The sequence below is a fragment of the Muntiacus reevesi genome, chromosome 17 (assembly GCF_963930625.1).
Source record: "Muntiacus reevesi chromosome 17, mMunRee1.1, whole genome shotgun sequence".
NCBI lineage: Eukaryota > Metazoa > Chordata > Mammalia > Artiodactyla > Cervidae > Muntiacus > Muntiacus reevesi.
This window is the reverse complement of record NC_089265.1, coordinates 35,617,941-35,638,399: the sequence shown is the minus strand read 5'-3', so window position 1 is coordinate 35,638,399 and position 20,459 is coordinate 35,617,941. Positions and strand designations below refer to the sequence as shown.

The window sequence follows — 20,459 nt, the reverse complement described above, 5'->3', positions numbered from 1 at the left end:
TCTCATCACACAAAAAGTAACTATTTCTAGGTGATGAATGTGCACTAAACTTATTGTGGTAATCATTTCACAATATGTACATATAGCCAACCATTACCCTGTGTATTTTAAACTTACGCAGTGTTATTTGTCAATTATATCTTGATATTGGGGAAAGAAAAGAACCCACTGAGGAAGATAATAATAGCATCCTGATTATGTGGATGGTGAAATTGAGGAGCTGAGAGATTGTGGAAATAGTCAAGGCTATATGAGTTGTTGGACTTGTGTTAGAAATCAATGTCTCAGCAGAGCAGCTCCCTCGCTGCGATCTATTGAAAGTCAGCCCTCGACACAAGGGTTTGTCGCTCCGGCCGGCTGCCCGCCGGCGGGCCGGGGCGTTGTGGTGGTCCGTGCCACCCTCGCTCTTTTCCCTCCGCGGGCTCTGCCTCTCCCCGGGGCGGTCGAGGGGCCGCCGTCCTCCACGGAGCCGGTGGGGGGAGCGGGCCGAGGAGAGAGAGGGAGGGAGAAGAGGGGGGCGCCCCTGACGGCGCCTCCCGGCCTCCGGGTGCTGCGCTCTCCTGCCCTTTCCCCGCCGCGGGCCCTCGCCCCGCGGGCTGGGACGGGGGACGTGGGGAGAGGCGTGGCGCGGACGAGAGTCCGGGGGCGCCGCAGGGCGGCCCCGCCGTCCCCTTTCCCAGGGCGGGCGAGCGGGGCCGGGGGGGCTGGTGGCGCGCGGCTGTCACCTCCGCGCGCGCACGCGTCCCTTCCCTCTGGCCCTGGCGGCAGGGAGAGGGAAGATGATGGCACGTGGGTGCTCGCGGGAGCCCTTGCCGCTCTTTTCCTTCCCCCTAAAATAAAAAAAAAAAATAAAATAAAAAAAAAAATAAATAAAAAAAAAAGAAATCAATGTCTCTGTAGGGTTTCTTTATTAGTCTCTTTTGTTCTGTTAACTATGTGGACATGATAAGGGTGACTTCAAATAATTCAAACAATTAGGTTTTTGATCACTTAGCTTTCCTATTAATAGCAGTGTTAAAGTATGTGTTTGTTGTGAGCAATGAAGGAGAGAGGAAAGTTGGTCCTCAGGTAATCTTGTGTTAAGTGCCTGTAAAATGAGATTAAGATTTACCAAAATCCCATAGCATAGTTTATACCTTACAGTATGTTGCCTCTCAAGTGCTTCCACCAAAATATCCCTACAAGAGAGGAGAATGAAATATTAGCACTCCACAACACGCATGCAGATTTTGCATCTTGTTCTGTCATTATGTTTGTTTTTATGCAAGCATAAACTAAATGATTTAACGTGACAAAAGTAAAGGCTGCAGAACTATGTGCCAGTTTATTCTGTGTGTTGTTCTGCACCTGTCATATTGCCTAATGGTCGTGGGGCATGTGAGGTGTGCTGGGGGGTGCTAGCTGCTGTTTCCACTACTGGGCACTAGAGGGGTCAGTGCAGCACTCTTTCTTTATTGGAGCTTCTTGGTCTTCAAGACTGTGAAAGACTGGACCTCTCCCATTCTGTGGCTGGCAGACTGAAAAATCTTATGGAATGCTGCAGTAGTAACATTCAAATACGGTAACTTTTAGAGAAGAATTCTTCCAAATATATTATTTAAAACTTGGGGGGAAAAGCAGATCGAGAAAGTAAACATAAGAATAGAAAATAAAAAGATTCTGAAAGGCATGTATTAAAGAACTTACTTCCAAAACTTTTAACACATACCTTGTTTTCTGTTTATTTAGTGACTTTCAGAAAACTCTGATAGTCTTCAGTTGAATTTTTAGTTAAATATTATCTTTTCTATCAGGTCTATTTTGGTATATTTCATACATGTGATTGTTTCCAAATTTATTTTCTTCACTTGCTATGTAGATAGCCATGGGCTGAAATAGTTCTGACTGTTAAAAGAAAAATTACCATTTTGTATCAAATAGTATTCTGGTTATGTTGGCTGGCTTAAATATTGAATAAAATATTTTTCACAAATGGTGGAGTGAGGGGTGAGTGTGAACCATGTACTCTTGCAGGTATTTTGAGGCAAAATTCATTTTGAGATAGGTGCTTTGTGTCATAACTTGTGGTTTATCAGGTGTTTTCCAGGGCGATGTAAAATATAATTCTGATAGCCTATTGAAAATATAAACTCTGAACCAGTATGAAGTTCTTAATATATTGCAAATTGCCTTCCTTCAGTGGTTTTCCAATTTAAATTAACTTATGACCAGTCACCACATTGTTCAAATCCTGATTACAAATCCATATCGAAAGGAAATTAAGTAGACTCCTCTTTCTTCATTGATTTTGATTTAAAGTTTAATTCGTGTAGTGCTGAGCAGAGGTACAGATTTGAAAAGTTTGATAGATCCATTTCAATTGTATTGTTAAAACTTTTCCATGGGTTGTGTGTTTGGGGATCTCTCTGCTGTGCTTTACTGTTTGGTGTAGATTCAGGACAGCTTATTATGTAGACGTGCCATTACATTATGTTGTGCTTTCTCACCATTCACTGGAGTCTGCATTTTTTTTTTCTACAGGTTGTTTATTTCTATTTATGTATTATGAATATTAACCATAGACAGAGGGCTGTATCAGATGACCAGATAGGGCATGATTATTCCTTTTATTCCCACTGGTATTGTAGAGACTGATAGTATTTCTGATGTTTCTGTTGGATGTATGTTTTCAGTTCAGTTTATTTCACTTGCTTAATCATGTCCAAAGCTTTGCAACCCCGTGGACTGCAGCACACCAGGCCTTCCTGACCATCACCAACTCCCAGAGTTTACTAAAACTCATGTCCATTGAGTCAGTGATGCCATCTAACCATCTTATCCTCTGTCGTCCCCTTCTCCTCCTGCCTTCAATCTTTCCCAGCATCAGGGTCTTTTCAAATGAGTCCGCTCTTCACATCATGTGGCCAAAGTATTGGAGTTCAGCTTCAACATCAGTCCTTCCAATGTACACTCAGGACCTCTCTCCTTTAGGATGGACTGGTTGGATCTCCTTGCAGTCCAAGCGACTCTCAAGAGTCTTCTCCATCACCACAGTACAAAAACATCAATTCTTTGGCACTCAGCTTTCTTTATAGTCCAACTCTCACATCCATACATGACTACTGGAAAAACCATAGCCTTGACTAGACAGACCTTTGTTGGCAGAGTAATGTCTCTGCTTTTTAATATGCTATCTAGGTTGGTCATAACTTTCCTTCAAGGAGTAAGCATCTTTTAATTTCATGGCTGCAGTCACCATCTGCAGTGATTTTGGAGCCCGAAAATAAAGTCTGCCACTGTTTCCACTGTTTCCCCATCTATTTGCTATAAAGTGATGGGACCAGATGCCATGATATTGCTTTTCTGAATGTTGAGCTTTAAGCCAACTTTTTCACTCTCCTCTTTCACTTTCATCAAGAGGCTCTTTAGTTCTCCTTCACTTTCTGCCATAAGGGTGGTTTCATCTGCATGTCTGAGGTTATTGATATTTCTCCCGGCAGTCTTGATTCCAGCTTGTGCTTCATCCAGCCCAGCGTTTCTCATGATGTACTCTGTATATAAGTTAAATAAGCAGGGCGACAATATACAGCCTCGATGTACTCTTTTTCCAATTTGGAACCAGTCTGTTGTTCCACGTCCAGTTCTAACTGTTGCTTCTTGACCTGCATACAGATTTCTCAGGAGGCAGATCAGGTGGTCTGGTATTCCCATTCCTTTCAGAATTTTCCACAGTTTGTTGTGATCCACACAGTCAAGGGCTTTGGCATAGTCAATAAAGCAGAAATAGATGTTTTTCTGGAACTCTCTTGCTTTTTTGATGATCCAGCAGATGTTAGCAATTTGATCTCTGGTTCCTCTGCCTTTTCTAAATCCAGCTTTAACATCTGGAAGTTCTTTGTTCACGTATTGTTGATCCTGGCTTGGAGAATTTTGAGCATTACTTTACTAGTGTGTGAGATGAGTGCAATTGTGTGGTAGTTTGAACATTCTTTGGCATTGGCTTTCTTTGGAATTGGAGTGAAAACTGACCTTTTCCAGTCCTGTGGCCACTGCTGAGTTTTCCAAATTTGCTGGCATGTTGAGTGCAGCACTTTCACAGCATCATCTTTTAAGATTTGAACTGGCCCAACTGGAATTCCATCACCTCCACTAGCTTTGTTTGTAGTGATGCTTCCTAAGGTCCACTTGACTTCGCATTCCAGGATGTCTGGCTCTAAGTGAGTGATCACACCATCGTGATTATCTGAGTCGTGAAGATTTTTTTTGTATAATTCTTCTGTGTAGTCTTGCCACCTTTTCTTAATATCTTCTGCTTCTGTTAAGTCCGTACCATTTCTGTCCTTTATTGTGCCCATCTTTACATCAGATGTTCCCTTGGTGTCTCTAATTTTCTTGAAGAGATCTCTAGTCTTTCCCATTCTATTGTTTTCCTCTGTTTCTTTGCAGTGATCGCTGAGGAAGGCTTTCTTAATCTCCTTGCTTATCTTTGGAACTCTGCATTCAAATGGGTATAATCTTTCCTTTTCTCCTTTGCTTTTACCTTCTCTTCTTTTCACAGAGGCCTCCTCAGACAGCCAGTTTGCTTTTCTGCATGTCTTTTTCTTGGAGATGTTCTTGATCCTGGTCTACTGTACAGTGTCACAAACCACTGTCCATAGTTCCAGGCACTCTGTCTATCAGATTCAGTCCCTTAAATCTGTTTCTCACTTCTACTGTATAATCGTAAGGTATTTAATTTAGGTCATACCTGAATGGTCTAGTGGTTTTAAAATTTTTCTATTTTTCTTTTTAATAATCTAGGTGTAGGTGCTTAAGCAGATATACCCTAGTGGTTTTTTTTTTTTTTTTCTTTTTTCCAGATGTCTGATTTGTTTCCTTCTGATGATCTATGGCCTCATGTGCCCCGTGGTGGCATCAGTAAAGGCTTATTTACTTTAAAACTATTACCGTAAAACCCTGCTATTCTATGAGGTTAAAGTGGTTCACAGTTAGGTAATGAGTGCTGGTGATTCTCTTATCTGACTGGTCCTTTTCTTGAGCTATTTGTATGTAGTGAGCCACAGAGTGAGATCAGTAACGTTTCCAGTGGCCTTATCTTCATTTTGGCCATGGAATTAAATAGCATCTTTGCTTTTTTCTCCTTTACCCAGATACATAGCACATGCTTTCCTGGTGAGTTCTCTGTTCCTTTCAAGTCCTGTCTCTGTGGTTCTCCTCTGTCCCATCCACATTTCTCTTGTCTTTCTCATCTTGCTTTCCTGCTCTCAGTGTGGTGGTTTTTTCCCTCTCAGTGAGGAAGGTGAAGACTAGAACATCAAGTATGTATGTTTTCTCTAGCTTATATAACTGAGTTAATGAGAGTGTCTCAGACAGACTGCAGTGTTGAAGGCAGAGATGGAGAGAAACAGCTGGGTTTCAGCACATCATGTAGTGTTGAATGAACGAGGTGCTGCGCGTTTAGCTTCTTCACCTAAAGGTCTCTTCAAGACACTGTTCCCATATAGGCTGGTGAGACAGGTTTCCAGGCTCTTGAATGGTCCTGACTGGGAGTTAGTTCCAGAAATTAGTAGCAGTTAAAGTCCTGAATATTCATTGGAAGGACGGATACTGAAACTCCAATATTTGGCCACCTGGTGCAAAGAACTGATTGTTTTGAAAAGACCCTGATCCGGGGAAAGATTGAAGGTGGTAGGAGAAGGGAGTGACAGAGGATGAGATGGTTGGATGGCATCACTGACTGAATGGACATGAGTTTGAGTAAACTCTTCGAGTTGGTGATGGACAGGGAGGCCTGGTGTGCTGCAGTCCATGGGATTGCAGAGTTGAACACGACTAAGCGACTGAACTGAACTGAAACTGTATAAAATTAACCAGAAAGATAGCAAACTGCTGTGTGTCTACTGTATGCTGGACAAGTGCTTCTAGGATGATTGCTTTTAGGAGTCTAAAGTAAGAGATTCCTCTGTTAAAACTGCAGATTTTCCTCTTCTCACCTCCCTTAATATTTTATCTATCCACTTATCAGATAATAGGTAGACTGAGTTTAAATTTGTTACAAATATTTAAGGTTTAGTCATTTTGTATTATGCAGACAACTCTTGCATCTTTTCTTTTTACAAAAAGATCAGCCTTTGGTGATAAAAATATGTATCCTTTAATTTTTAAGAATTCTGACTCTAATTTTTAGCACTGTTAATTTTTGATGATGGATTTGGTCTGTAGTTATGTAAAGCCGTCATTATATAAGAATACTAGAACATAAACTTAAAAGCTGACTTGAAATTATATCCTAATTAATGCATTACTGCTTGTATTTACTGTTTCCATTTAGGTTTTTTCCCAAGCAGTTCTCAAGGGTGTGATGCATTTCTTCGCCACAAGATGACACTGATATCTCCCTCAGTATTAAAGAAATACGGCATTCCCTTTGACAAGGTATATTAGTGTTACTCTTTAACAGAATCATTTCCTGTGTGTAGCATTTGTGTTTAAGACAAATTTAATGTAAACTAATATATCTTTGGCTTCCAGTAGGATTTTTAGGGTATGAGGAGGAAAATTCAGATTCATGTTTTATTTAGGTAACAATTATTTACCTAAGTACTGATTTGAAATTACATTTTTTTTTCTTTTTTAAAGACCCAATTGGCTTTAATTCCACTTTTGTTAAAATTATGGTTAAAATAATTAACTATATTAGAAAAGTACTAATGAAAGTACTAATTAGAAATTAGAAAAGTACTAATTAGAAAAGTACTAATGAAAGATAGGAAGTAAGAAAAGCTCTTGACATTTTCTTTTTTTCTTTTACATGTATCCTTTTTCAAATTCTGAAATTACATTTTTTTGAAGTTAATTTTGGGTTACATTTACTTGAGATTTCATGCACTTCTAGTTCACTTGTAACAATACTGAAAGTAAAATGTAGCACATTCGACAGTATAATGCATAATTCTCTTCCACTGAAGTCTTTGATGTGAGCAAAAGAATTTATGTTAACGCCATCTATTTTTCTTTTTTTTTTAAAATCAGCAGTTTTTATTAGCAGTTCGGTTGGTTAGAATCAGTGATTATGGTGTCAGTATGTTATTTCTAAACTCATTCAGACATAATACAATTGAGATTTCATTATGGATAGAATTGCCTAAGGATTTAATAATCAGATATTGCTTCTTTGGAATATTTTTGAAGATTAAGTTTTGTAAGACTCTGTACATGCTAGATCACTCTTTGTGTCCATGGATCATTATTGGGTCAGAATTATTACAGAGCATGAGTGTTTTCATGTCGAGAAGCTGAAATTAAAAAAAACTTTAGGCCAGGTCAATAAAAGCTCTCTCTCAGTTGGAGGAGGATTAAGTCTTTAGTTACTTGCAGAAACATTAAAAAAAATAGCTCTACTCTCTTTATCGTTTTTTATTTAACTGTCTTCCCATAATCCTTGCTGTTTTCCACTTTCAAAGCTTTTCACTTGTGACTAAATCTTTCCCTCTTCTTTATTTCAGGCCCTTAAAATCTGGTCATCCACCTATCTCCCTCAGCCCTCACCCCTGGGGTCCCGCTCCCACCAATCCAGGCTTTGTTTGAAGTAGAAGTTTTGCAAGGACTGGGAAGCATTCTCCACCTTGGGGTGGTCCTGCTCACTCATGAAGAGTCTGTGTGGCAGTCACGCATGAGACACGCTTGTCTCATGTCCGTGATGAGAATGCTCTCACCACTTGTTTAGTTACGTACTTCTCCCCACGACAGAAAGTGTGCCTTCGAGATGTGCACCATGGGTAATGTCCACAGGTGTGGGGGGTGCTGCAGCACTGCCGCAGGTACAGAAGTCAGAGGCTGTGCCCCCCCCAATGGGGCCACTCCTTCTGGGGGCATTGTCTTACTAGCAGACGCCTCTAAGCACCAGGCTTTCCAGTCTCAGACTGGGCCATCAGTGCACTTTCTCTCAGGTGGTTGTCATAAGCCTGATTAAGCACTTTTATTTAAGTTGGAAAGTTAGAAGGCAGAGAAGTAGCAGAATAGAGTCCTCCGAGACAGCGAAAGCTCTGAGAGTTTAGGGCTGTTGATGGGAATTGACCAAGCTGTTCTTTGGAGGGAGGTTATGTGAAATAGCAGGGCTGCAGGATTGGCTTATTCCCCCAGGATGGAGGCTGTAGTAGCTTCTGGCTTCTTTGTAATATTTGGAGGAGACAGGTGCCTCACACCTTTTTCTGGGCTGAGACTCTCCAGGTACTGTGGTAGCCCACCAAATGCACCATGTTCTTATCCAGTCTTTTGAGGATGGGACATTTTGTGGCTTCTGTGGGAAGTATAATGGTGAGTACTTGTCCACAGATGGTGAGACACCAGCCATTTAGATGGTTGATTGGTGGCTGCAGTTTTTCATATGAAATGTTGCCATTTCCCCTTCTGCCTTGATGAAGGATGTGTGATGACAGTGTGCTCCTCGAGAAGCTTATTCTTCAATGGTGATAATATAACCTTGGACAGAGTAGCAGACTTTGGAATGACATTGATTCTTCCCAAGTTCATTTCTGATTCTACCACTAGGGTAGATTACATCATTTTTGTGAGTTTCAATCTCTTCAACTGGAAAATGGGGATAATAAGAGTACCATTTAATAGGGCCATTATAAGGATGGAAAGAGATTATCTATATGAAGCGCTTTGCATAGTATAGGTAATATAATAATGCACTCTTCCTCCTCAGTTCAACCTTTTCTCTTTAGGCAATAATTTCCCAGTTGGACTAACATTTTTTTCTTTTTCTTTCAGTGTATTTGTGCATATTCTTATGTGTGCGTGTCCATGTATATATATACATGCATGAAAAAGTATGTTTGCCAAATAGCTAATGTCTGCTTTTCGATTATGTGTACTACCCTCTCCACCATTTTTCGCTGTATGGAATTATGATGCTTGGTTGGTCTTAAAAAGAACTTGTTCTTTTCTGTCTCTATACCCTTCTTTTTTTTTTAAAAAAAATCAGTTTATTTCATAGAGGCAGTAAATTAGCCTTATATTTTAGCTAATTGGGACTGACCTGTTTCTAGAAACTATATAGGGGCATAATATTTAGGGTCCCATTTAATGGGAATAGGTACTTTTCAGCATGGCAAGAAAGGAGTTTTCCAGGTAGAGTAGGGAAGAACTATAGATGAGATGCAGTGGAGCAATGAAGCTCATTTCCTTATCCCACTGACAGCCATCTTACCCTCTTCCCCCCAACTCCCCTTTATAGGACTAGTGACAGTTGAGCAAAGTAAGTTTTATTTTATCACATGGGACAAGGAATGCCTTATTTCCAAGCACAATTATAATTAATGAGATTCAGTGGGACTAGAAAAGGAGAGAATCAATCAGGCTGTATTCGCACGTGGCTTGAAATGATGGAACTGGAACCATGTTGAACCCTGATAAGCCATTCTCTGCCTGCCAGGTGGCAGCTGAATTGCTGCTCGTTGCAATAGAACACCTGGTGGGATGTCACAGGGGGCAGGGGTGATGAGCTACATTTTAGAATTGTTGGGAAGGAAAGTACTTCCACACACAACATTTTAGTGTTCCTGTAATGGTTACTGAGTGCAGGATGTGCACGTGTGTTTATACAGTGTGTTTCCACGCAGAGGCATACTTACATATTTGTTTCTTGAACCAAGGTGACTGAATGAATCAGTGAGTTAGATTTGATACTCCAGTATTGAGCAGACAAGTTTGAAAAACATTGATAAATTTAGCTTCACTATTCTTCCATAGCTCCTTGTGTGTTTTGTATGTTTTGGTGAGTGTTGAAAAAAAAAAAAAAGCAGATTTCTTTAAAAGTTAGGAATGGACTGAATACATTTTTATCTTTGCTTTTAGGTTGATGGCTGATTGACCCAATCTATTTTAATATATTTGCAAATGCACTCACTCACACCTACATACCCATATGTTGTACCTATATTTGAATAATTATTTGATAGAAATTTTACTGTTAAATGAAATATAGTTAATTGAATGTTTTCCAAGTGTGATGAAAGGACAGTTTATTGAATACAGTCAACTCTTTAGCAATAAGAATTCATAACATTCAGTGTGTGTTGCCAAAATTTTTATAGCTGTAACTTGAAAAATGTCATTTGTAATATGTCCTGTTTTATAATTCCAGTAATGTGAGTTTTTTGAGTATTAAAATGTATTGAATGCTAATATGAACACTTTTTTAAATAACATAAAGCAGACATCTTCAAATAAAATATAATTTCTCTGGTTATGGGCTGAATTGAAGTATTGCCAGAGGGTCATCTGTTTAGAGAAGTTTTAAAAGTCTCCTGAAAAACTATTAAAGAATTAAGTGAAGAATCTGGGGGCACCTCTTTTATACTAGTATAGCTTGGACATCATAACATTTTTTTTCTTTTTTTAAACAGGAAATATATTTTAACTGTATTTGCAATTTGGGATGCCTTATAATTGGGAAATATTATATGTCCTCTACCCTGCAGATCACCCAGGAAGCTGGAGAATTTATGATCACTTTCCCATATGGCTACCATGCTGGTTTTAATCATGGTTTCAACTGTGCAGAATCTACAAATTTTGCTACTGTCAGATGGATTGACTATGGGAAAGTTGCTAAATTGGTAAGTTATGCTTCAAAAAATAAAGCATAAATTAAACGTGTATTCTAGTTATTATAGTGGGAAAGCTGTGATCACATGCAGCATTTATTTTTCCTCCTCAATGATGTTGTATGCCTGTGACCATAGTAATTTATTCCAGACAGATATATTTATTTTACATAGGCTATGTTAATATTTGTAGCAACATTTTATGTTTTGAAATTAATGTGGAACAGTTTACTTTGAGAGGCAATTTTATGCAACCGAGGCTTGCTTTCTTTCTTAAGGCCATCTTGTTTGTTTGTTTTTTTGTGAGATTTTCCAGTGGCTTCCTGTGATTCCATGTTAGGTGGACTTGGCACCTTCCATGTTAGAGTTCAGTCCATGGCTTAGAAAACAGCTATTTACAGAGGAAAGTGTCTGGTAAAATTGTAACAAGATGTTAAGGGAAGATGGTAAGAAAAAATGATTCAAACTGCCCTTAGCACAGAAATGAATTTCTTAAAAGTAATAATATAGAACATACTTTAACAAGAAATATATCTTCATGTTAGATTTGGTATAAAAATTTATGTCTCCTACTCAGTATATTTAATTTAGTTCACAAACTGTGTATTTTCATTCACAAGCAACTGGGTTAAATTTTATTAATTGCCCCCCTGCAGAGTTAAATAGAGGGCATTTTCAAAGTGACAGTAGCTTCTATTAGGTTTCTTCCTTTCCTGTGGATTTTAAGGCAGAGGTGCATGCTGGCAGAGGGTAGATTCTTAATGAAACTATGTGTTTCACAGAGTATGTAGAATTGCTCAATAGAAAATGGCACATAGAGTCTATGTGGCCTCTTGTGGCCCCTGCATGGTCCAGGCAAATATTATTCATTCCGCATGATAAAACTTGTGTGTGGAACCATTGAGTGAACGTGGATAGAAATATATTCAGGGAAGACACTCTAGGTTTACTTTACATGCACATTTAGAAAATTGCATAATATTTTAAAATAAGAATATAGCCCTTTGGCAGCTCAAGCATTTGAGTGAATTCATAACATAAAAGAAAGCTCCTGCTATTAGAAGACTTTCTCTGTTCTGAGTAATTTTTATTTATGAGGGATAATTTAGAAAGGAGTAGAACTGAACTACTACTTTCGCATCCTTCTTATTACAATAAACCTAATTAAAAAAAAACCCAGAAAGCTCAGTGTATGTACCTTGGCCAGCTACTGCCATTATTTTGCAGAAAAGTAATGCCTATATCTACATCAAAACAGTGTCATAATTCTGAGGTTATAAAAAGGTATGCTATTTTATGATTTGCATCTTTAATCATTAACATAATGTCAACTGTCCCAGCTGTTCAATCACCAGCAAAATCAGTTTGTGCCTGTTTACTTTAGCTTTCAGTTTCATCAGTAGTTCTGAGTATTGGCTTCTCCCCAAGTCTAAAATACCCTGAGTGTGTTTCCACCTTTCCATGTGGACAGAGTAGGAGTGGAGTGTGACCACGTAAGAGAGGTTGATAGTGGACCTCTCTGAAGTCTCAGCTGATAAGCCCAGAACTCTGTGGGATTGTTCAGGAAGCAGAGCACCTTGGTCAGGGAGGCATGAATCTGAGGCCCAGCTCTTCTTTTTGCTAACCAGAGAATATCAGGAAAGTCATTTCTTCTTTTTGTTTCTTTCTATAACCTAAAAATACCTCTTTACCCCATAGATTTGTTGTGGGGGTGGAAAACTTAGGTATGTAGATAGCCACTCATGCTGTGTTGATTTATATCATTCAGTTTAGTCAGAGGATATGAAAAATGTTCAGTGGGTATATTGCAGTGTTGGACAGTTAATTTAAAATTCGTCATAGTTACATGTGTTGGAGATGATTTTAGATGTTGTCTCCACCCTTTTCTTAACTCTTGGTGAGGTGGTACTACTCACCTAAATAATAATAATAAAAATGTATTAATTTTTTATTGCAGCTGTAGCAAGTTCCCATAAAATTACCATAAAATTAGTGGCTTAAAGCAATACTCTTTTTACTGTTTTGTAGTCCTGTGGGTTATATGTTTAACATTGGTCTCACCAGTGAAATCAATGTGTTTGCAGGGCTGCATTCCTTACTGGAGATTCTGGTGGAGAATCTACTTTTTACTCAGTGAGATTGTTGGCTGTTAGTTCCTTGTGGCTGTAGGACTGAGTTCCTATTTCCTTGCTGTTGTCAGCTAGGTCTTTGCTCCTAGAGACCTCTCTCAGGTCCTTGCTGTGGTCCCCTAGATTTCAGAGTAAGCAATCCACAATATCCCTTTTATCATAAAAGATAGCATATTCACAGATTGCAGGGTCTAGGATACGGATATCTTTGCTGTTAGGGTGGGACCAAGTGGGATGTGGGAGTGTAGGGGACAGCATTGTGCCTACATCAGAGATTTTCAGTTAATAATTGACATGGTGATATATATTGATTTTTTTTCAAGTCTGTTTCTATAGGCAACCTTATGGATTTACTGTGGTGTATGTGTGGGTATGTGTATGAACGTGTAATTTTTAATCTTAGGAAAATTTGTAAATTGGGCAGTTTTTGTGTTTTGCTGGAGAAAAATATAATGTGTAGTGAATTAATTATGAATTGTATTAAAAGACAAGTTTTAGCTTTGAGAATGACCACATTTGTTTGTCTTAATCCTTTGTGCTCTTTAATTCATTCTAAATGATAACTGTTTAAAAAACAGTTATTTTTCACAAGTGATAATGAGTTATGCATTTAGGGGGATAATTTTTTTAAAAATGGCGTACTTTTTTGTAGTTGAAGCACTGGGAAATGACTGCTGCTTTACCTGTTACATGTTGATTTGACTATGTAAAAGTATCTGATAAAGCGTCTGGTGCAGCATTAATTAACATGGGGCAGAGTGAAGAATCTCAACTGATACTATTTTGTATATTACAAACCCAATGTTTCTGTTTTCATAACTTAGAAAAGAGCTGTTACAGGAGGTTATTTTTTAATTAAAAAGGTAATTTTGAAAAGATAACCCCAGGCTCACCAATAATATTTGTGGTCATTGTTTAGCAGCCAATAGGCTTTGGTTAGGGACCTTTTAAGCCATTCAAGTAACTTAATATGGATGGGGAGAGAGTTCTGTTTTTTCAGGTAGAGCTTGTCTGTTGTATGCCAGGCACTGTGTATGTTTCTGTGAATTCATCCCTTGGAGGCTGAATTGTTTGATGGGAGCCAGAAATGAGAGTAGTGTTGGCACCACCGAGCATCCAGGACCGCTTCCTTTGCTCTTGGCTGCTTCATTGCTGGTGGTATTGCTGGAGCAGGATGGGAGATGGGGTTTCTGTGGATTTCCTTTGAATGTATTACTGATCTCTTGGTATGTGGTATTTGTTCATGAAACCTTCCCTCCATTTAAGGTATAGCTAACATTGACTAAAAAGAACATCTATCCCAATATTTGTGCTATTCCCAAATACTCATCTTCCAAATTCCAGCAGATTCTTTAACCTTTGATGTACTCAACTAAATAATAATAATAGCAACAACAATGATTATTGTATGTGGATGTTCCATTGCCTGTCAGTGTATTCCCCATTTTTCAGCACTTAATGCAGATGACTCTTTATTATAGTATCTACCCAAACTGCCTCATCTCTTACATAAGGCTTCTTTTGTGCATAGATTGTAGAACAGGTCTTCAGAAAATGGGTATAAGTGTGAGCAATGACAACAACTTAATTTGACTATCCTTGTTTCTAAAAATTTCTGCGAATGCCCCCAACTTTGGTATTCCTCGTTCCTATCTTTCCCTCTCTTCTCAGAATCATTCAGCTCTTTTTTGCCTTGACCTGCCGAATATAGCAAACCAAATCCTGCATGATACTGTAGAAGAGAACAGCCTTGCCTTAAGAGGACCCACCTATCTAAGTGGTTCTGTAATGGTTCTCCTCATTTCATTTATCAGAATTAAGGTTTTCATTGAAAAAAAAGAAATGTTCTAGGTGGACTTGTGCCCATATGCCTGCTATCAGGCAGAGTTCAGCTTCGGTGAATGCCCCACGAGTTTCTTCTCTGAAATAGGAATTGTGCTACATGCCTGTACAAAAGAAATTGTTTTCTTTGTCTTCAAAGAACTTTCGTAATGAGCAGGAGGGTTTTTAATAAACCTCTTTTGCAACGCTGTAATATGTGTGGAACATACCGTCCAGTTATTTTAGACATCTTTTTAGCTTTGAATATCAGAGTAATCTAGAGTGGAATACTGTATACTTTTTTTTCTGGTAGAGATTTTAAAATATCCACCAGATTGCATAGCAGTTGAACTGAGATATTTGTGCATATTTGAGATGAATGTTTTCTGCCTCTGGAGCGTTCTTTCTTTCTGGGGTGAGATGGAGTCCGTGGTTACTTCTGCTCAGCAGCTGTGGTGGCATTCACAGGGCTTCTTCCTGGCTAGGTTGGATCAAAGAGCTGGCCTGCAGGTTGTATTTCATTTTTCTGTTTGGTGGGATGAAGTGCAGTTGTTTTGATGTTAGGTTTGATGGATTTGTTTGCCACTGCATTCATTAGCTTCACATCAAAAAACTGACAGGCTGTTAAATGAAACTTTGGCTTAGATTTTCAGCTTGACTGTTTGGAGACGTTTGTGAGGATATTTTGTTTTTTTGTTGCAGCAGCCTCCAGTACTGTGATTGTCTCTAAGGGAAGAAAAGTTATTTACTGTACTGATTTTCTTGAGTTAAAAAGAATCATTGTCTGGGGGACAGTCATATCTAGGCTATACCATCAGAAGCAGTGTATTTATGACAGTATGTGCAGCGTGAGAGAATTATCTGCAGCACAGTAAATAATGTTATCTTCTTGGAAGGAAAGGTAATAGTTGGTGACTCCAGAATGATATCTCTTATTTTGCATTAATTTTACTTTAAGTGATAATCTATTAACATGATATGCCAGAAAGTTGAAAAATTGCACTGCAAAGCTGAGAATGTTCTCTTATAAACTCCAAGAGAGTTACTTCACCATCTAACTTGAAAGTATTCTGACATTTGAATCCTCAAACTTTTGAACAAGTTTAAAAAGAGACAGTAGAATGTTGAAATTGATTTCTTTTTAATCTGAAAGGAATTTCAACTATTAAATTGTCTTGCATATAAGAATCATGACATGGGTTTATCTTTTTTAATATTTCAATCATTTTCTAAAATTAAATTTGTTTTTTCCTAAATTAGGTAGCATTCATCCAAAGAAATCTTTAATCTTGGGGTGGTCTTTGCTAAAACAGTCAGGAACCATTTTAACAGTGAGTCTCCAGGTTATATTTTAATATGCCTTAGATCATAGAATACTAGAACAGTGACATTTCTCTATTCTTACAGCTTGTGAAGTAAAGTAAATGCAGACTGTTGAACACTGCTCATTTAACAGTTCTTGGCATTCTAATTTTAGTGTCTGGAACGGCACATAAAATATGCACTCTGAGAGTTCAGTGGTCTCATGTTCTTCGTTGTATCTTTTTCCCTTCACTTGTTTCTGTTTCTTGGTCCTGGTGGCGCAGCACAGCAGTGCTGGTGAGTGGGGTCCGCGCCTTTTTTTCTCTCTAAACAAGAGCATAAAGGGAAGAAGAGAAAACACCATACAGAGAAAAAGAAGCGTGTGAAGTCATGTCCTTAGGAGTTTGCACTCCAACTGGGGAGTTTGTATTTATGTATTTAGAAGAGACTAGGGTTAGGTTCACATTATGTCCCCATTTTATTCTAATAAAGTATTGTTGGATTCAGAAAATCTGAGACGTCAAGTAGCGTATCAGGAAAGCCAAGTGATTAATATAGGTGGTGTCTGCAGGAGAGACGTTTGGGGTTTGACTCCTTAGGACGGGGAGTCTGATTTCATTTAGTGTTAATTTATTAATAAATTTGTTGGATTATGGGATTTGAGTAGAACTAGGTATATAATTTATGATACTGGTGTCTAATCACTAACTCGAAATCAAAGTAATATCTGTTTTTGAGGCTTTAGTTAACTCTGTACCTTAAAACCTAGAGAGCATATTAAAAAGCTGAGACATTACTTTGTCAACAAAGGTCCATCTAGTCAAGGCTGTGGTTTTTCCAGTAGTCATGTATGGATGTGAGAGTTGAACTATAAAAAAAGCTGAATACCGAAGAATTGATGCTTTTGAACTGTGGTGTTGGAGAAGACTCTTGAGAGCCCCTTGGACTGCAAGGAGATCCAACCAGTCCATCCTAAAGGAGATCAGTCCTGGATGTTCATTGGAAGGACTGATGTTGAAGCTGAATGTTGAAGCTGAAACTTCAATACTTTGACCACCTGACGCAGAGAGCTGACTCATTTGAAAAGACCCTGATGCTGGGAAGGATTGAGGGCAGGAGGAGAAGGGGACGACAGAGGATGAGATGATTGGATGGCATCACCGACACAATGGACCTGGGTTTGGGTGGACTCCGGAAGTTGGTGATGGACAGGGAGACCTGGCGTGCTGCGGTTCATGGGGTCGAAAAGAGTTGGACACAATTGAGCAACTGAACTGAATTGAACTGATACCTTAAAAAGTAAGCTGACCTTTTGAATAACATATTCACTGTACTGAGAAAAATTAGTTTTTAAATCATTCTTTCATATGGTTTGATAGTAGTAGGATCGGACATTGATTGTTCACAGTGTGCCAGGCCTGATGTAGGGCACTTTATATATGTTACTTATTGCCATCTGTGCTGGTCCAGAGATAATTGGATATCTTCTGTCCTCTACTAGGCTTCCCCAGTGGCTCAGTGGTAAAAGAAGCCACCTGCAATGCAGGAGATGCAGGAGACAAGGGTTCGATCCCTAGGTTGGGAAAATCCCCTGGAGGAGGACATGGCAACCCAGTCCAGTATTCTTATTGTGAAAATCCTGTGGACAGAGGAGCCTGGCAGGCTACAATCCATGGGGTCATAAAGAGTCAGACACAGCTGAAGCAACTCAGCATGCACTGTTCTCTGCTAGCCCCCTTTCTCAAACCAAGGAGTTGGGATGATGTGTAAAATGAGGATGGTGAGGCTGAGATTGGATGTAGAAGGTTTGTCTCCTAGTGTCCTGTACCCTTCTGGACTCATTTCATTGGATGTGGTGGATTATATAGGTGCCAGCCACATAGTGCTTTTTTTGTCAGTGGAAGAGCTAAGTGTGAATTTTCAGACTTCTTAAATAAGGCATGCCAACCAAGGTTACTGTTCCCTTTCCTTCAAGATACTCATTCTTTGCTGACAGAACAAAGGCGACATGTGTATATGCCCAGTTTGAAGTTTGTTGTGGGAATCTTGCCTCTGTGATCATTTGATATGACCTCTTTGAATCAAAAGAAAGCTTTAATGGAATTTCTCTGAGGTGAGTGGCTATAATTAGACTTAAATCTGTGGATCTGTAGTCTGTCCTCCCTCTGCTCTGAGCAAGATGATAGGAAGCGTGAACACACCTCTGTTTGGAACTGCTTTTCAGAGTTGTAGCTCGAAAATTCTCATGGGGTCTGTAGCCCTGGTGCTCTCTCATGCCAGGATCCCTCTTCAAGCAGAAGGTTGAAAGTAGTGAAGGTAATGGCTGAATAGGGTGTTGATGTTTAAATATCAAAGGTAGTAAAGAATGGGTGAAGAAACCCTTGATTAATCTCTATTACTGTTTTAATAATTCCACACTTTGGCAATTATAAGAATCAGAGTGTTAGCCAAATTGAAGAGGAAGGGGTTCCCCGTTTGGCAGATCCTGAAAACGTCCGATACAATAAAGAAGTCCAGTGCTTGGTTCTCTCCCTCTTTCAGCCATGCCTAGTATTTTAAATTTACTCTGCTTTTATTCCCTACAAACTGTGCCTAGTAATATATTTTTTTGTCTCTTTCTAAAACAAAGAAGGTAAAACCAGAGTGTCTTCTGAACTGTTCAGATACTCTGGAGGGATGATTTCCAACGTGATAGCTTAGATCTCTGATTGATTCTCTGTGGCGCTGTCTGTGAAAGTTAGTGCTCACAGCTAATTCTGTCCATTATTTTTGTTTTTCATTTGTATTGATCCGTTTGCATTTTTCCAAGTGCTGTCCTTAAGTGAGAACAATGTCAATATTTGTATGCCTCTTGCTTGTAATGCTGAATGTAGTTTTTGTGATTGCCTTATGTCTCCCTTATTGTTTGATATTTTGATTTTTATCACACTTGAGTATGACAAATGAATAAGTAGTTGAGTAAGGGAAGTTTCAGCTTCGTGTTGTAATGTCATTAAACATATGAAGAAATGAAATGTTAATCTTGGGGAGTGTCTTTTTTGTAATCATAAATAACAAGAATTTGTGTAGAATAGGGGGTGAGGATTGTATGTATGTATTTTACCACTGTTGCTGTTATTTTGTAGTCTTTTTGGAAAAGTCTAGAAAAACATATTAAGGATGAAAAATTTAGCATGCTTAATGTTCCATCTATAATATCAAAGTTAGTCTTAGAAAATTGATTATATCTTGCATTTCCCTTCAAGATGCTTCATGAGAAATAGAGCTCAAGTAGTTACTGAGGTTCCATGGTCTGTTTAGTATTTGGGTCACTCAAGGGATGACACAGGGTGATGGAGGTGGTTGATGCTCCAGAGAGTAAGAGACTGTCTTGAGTCCCCTTCAGGTTGCATGTCATTCTGCTGAGCTTCATTTTCCTCATGTACTAGGGAAGCATTGTTGTGCAGCGGTACAGGTGGATAAGTTCAAGGGTTGGCCAGGCTCTGACTTGAATTCTTCCTTTTCTTTTTACTAACTGTGTGATTGTAGCAAGCACTTAATTGACCTCCTTGAGGACGACAGAGGATGAGATGGTTGGATGGCATCACTGACTCGATGGACATGGGTTTGGGTGGACTCTGGGAGTTGGTGATGGACAGGGAGGCCTGGCGTGCTGTGGTCTATGGGGTCGCAAAGAGTCGGACACGACTGAGCGACTGAACTGAACTGAATGTTAAAAATACCTTTTCCCCATATGTAAAATGGAGATGATAGCTTCTTCAGAGTTGTGCTGAAGAGTAGCTGAAGTTGAATCTATAAGGGGTCTTGCACAGTTGTGGTGGGGACTGGAGAGATGTGTGGTGGGTTAGGTTGTGCTTCCTCTGCTTGTTTCTTTCAGAATTCCACTTTGGAGAACTGACCTTTGCTCAGAGGTGGGCCTGGCAGGTCTAAGAGAACTCTCACTTCCTTTTCCAGTGATGATGGATCAGCTTAGTGGGCCAATCTTGGCCACATAGAAAGGAGGGTATGGTTAGTGGAACCATAGAGGAAAACTCCAGCTTGCCCTCAGAGAGTAACAGGAGGCTCGTCTCTCTAGAAGAGGACAGGGAAGCACTGAGGTCACCAGCCTATGATCATAAGGCGACCAGACCTAGCTTAAAGCCCATGCTTTGGACGCAGAGACCAGATTAGAGATCAAAAGTATTCTGTTCAAATTCAAAGCCTGGAGAAAGGCCAGTGTTTTATTTTTCATAACTCTGTCAGAAATACAAGTGTTCATTGCTCCATTTCCAGAGTATTTCTTTCCTTGCTAAAAGTGTTTTGGTGGCTAATTTGAGTGCAAACAAGCAAAAACCCAACCCAATCACATAGGCCCGTATTAGAATTCTGGTTCTGTGTGGGGTGCTTGGATAACCTGCCTCTGTAGCCTTAGTTTCCTACCTGTAAAGAAGGCTTTGACTAGTGCCTCACCAGGATGGGGGCCACAGGGGAGTCATGCACCTAGCAGCATGCCTCTCTCACTGAGTACGTTTTGAAAAAGTCATTCCTTGTGGGCCATTTCTAAGTCAGGGAACTCCTTGACACTGTTTGGGGAAGCCTGGTGGAGTTCAGGCCCGAGGTGCTCAGCAGCATTGGC

The 20,459-nt window shown here is 39.4% G+C and overlaps 1 protein-coding gene across 5 annotated transcripts in view; it reads left to right on the top strand.

The window, feature by feature from the left end:
• The window catches only part of KDM4C (lysine demethylase 4C), a 397,429-nt gene that overhangs the window by 97,393 nt on the left and 279,577 nt on the right, over nucleotides 1-20,459 (top strand). For all 5 annotated transcript variants that reach the window (XM_065907905.1, XM_065907903.1, XM_065907906.1 and 2 more), the window contains 2 exons: nucleotides 6,311-6,414; nucleotides 10,467-10,604. In XM_065907905.1, the coding sequence (XP_065763977.1) occupies nucleotides 6,311-6,414; nucleotides 10,467-10,604 (242 nt within the window). The remainder of the gene's footprint in view (nucleotides 1-6,310; nucleotides 6,415-10,466; nucleotides 10,605-20,459) is intronic.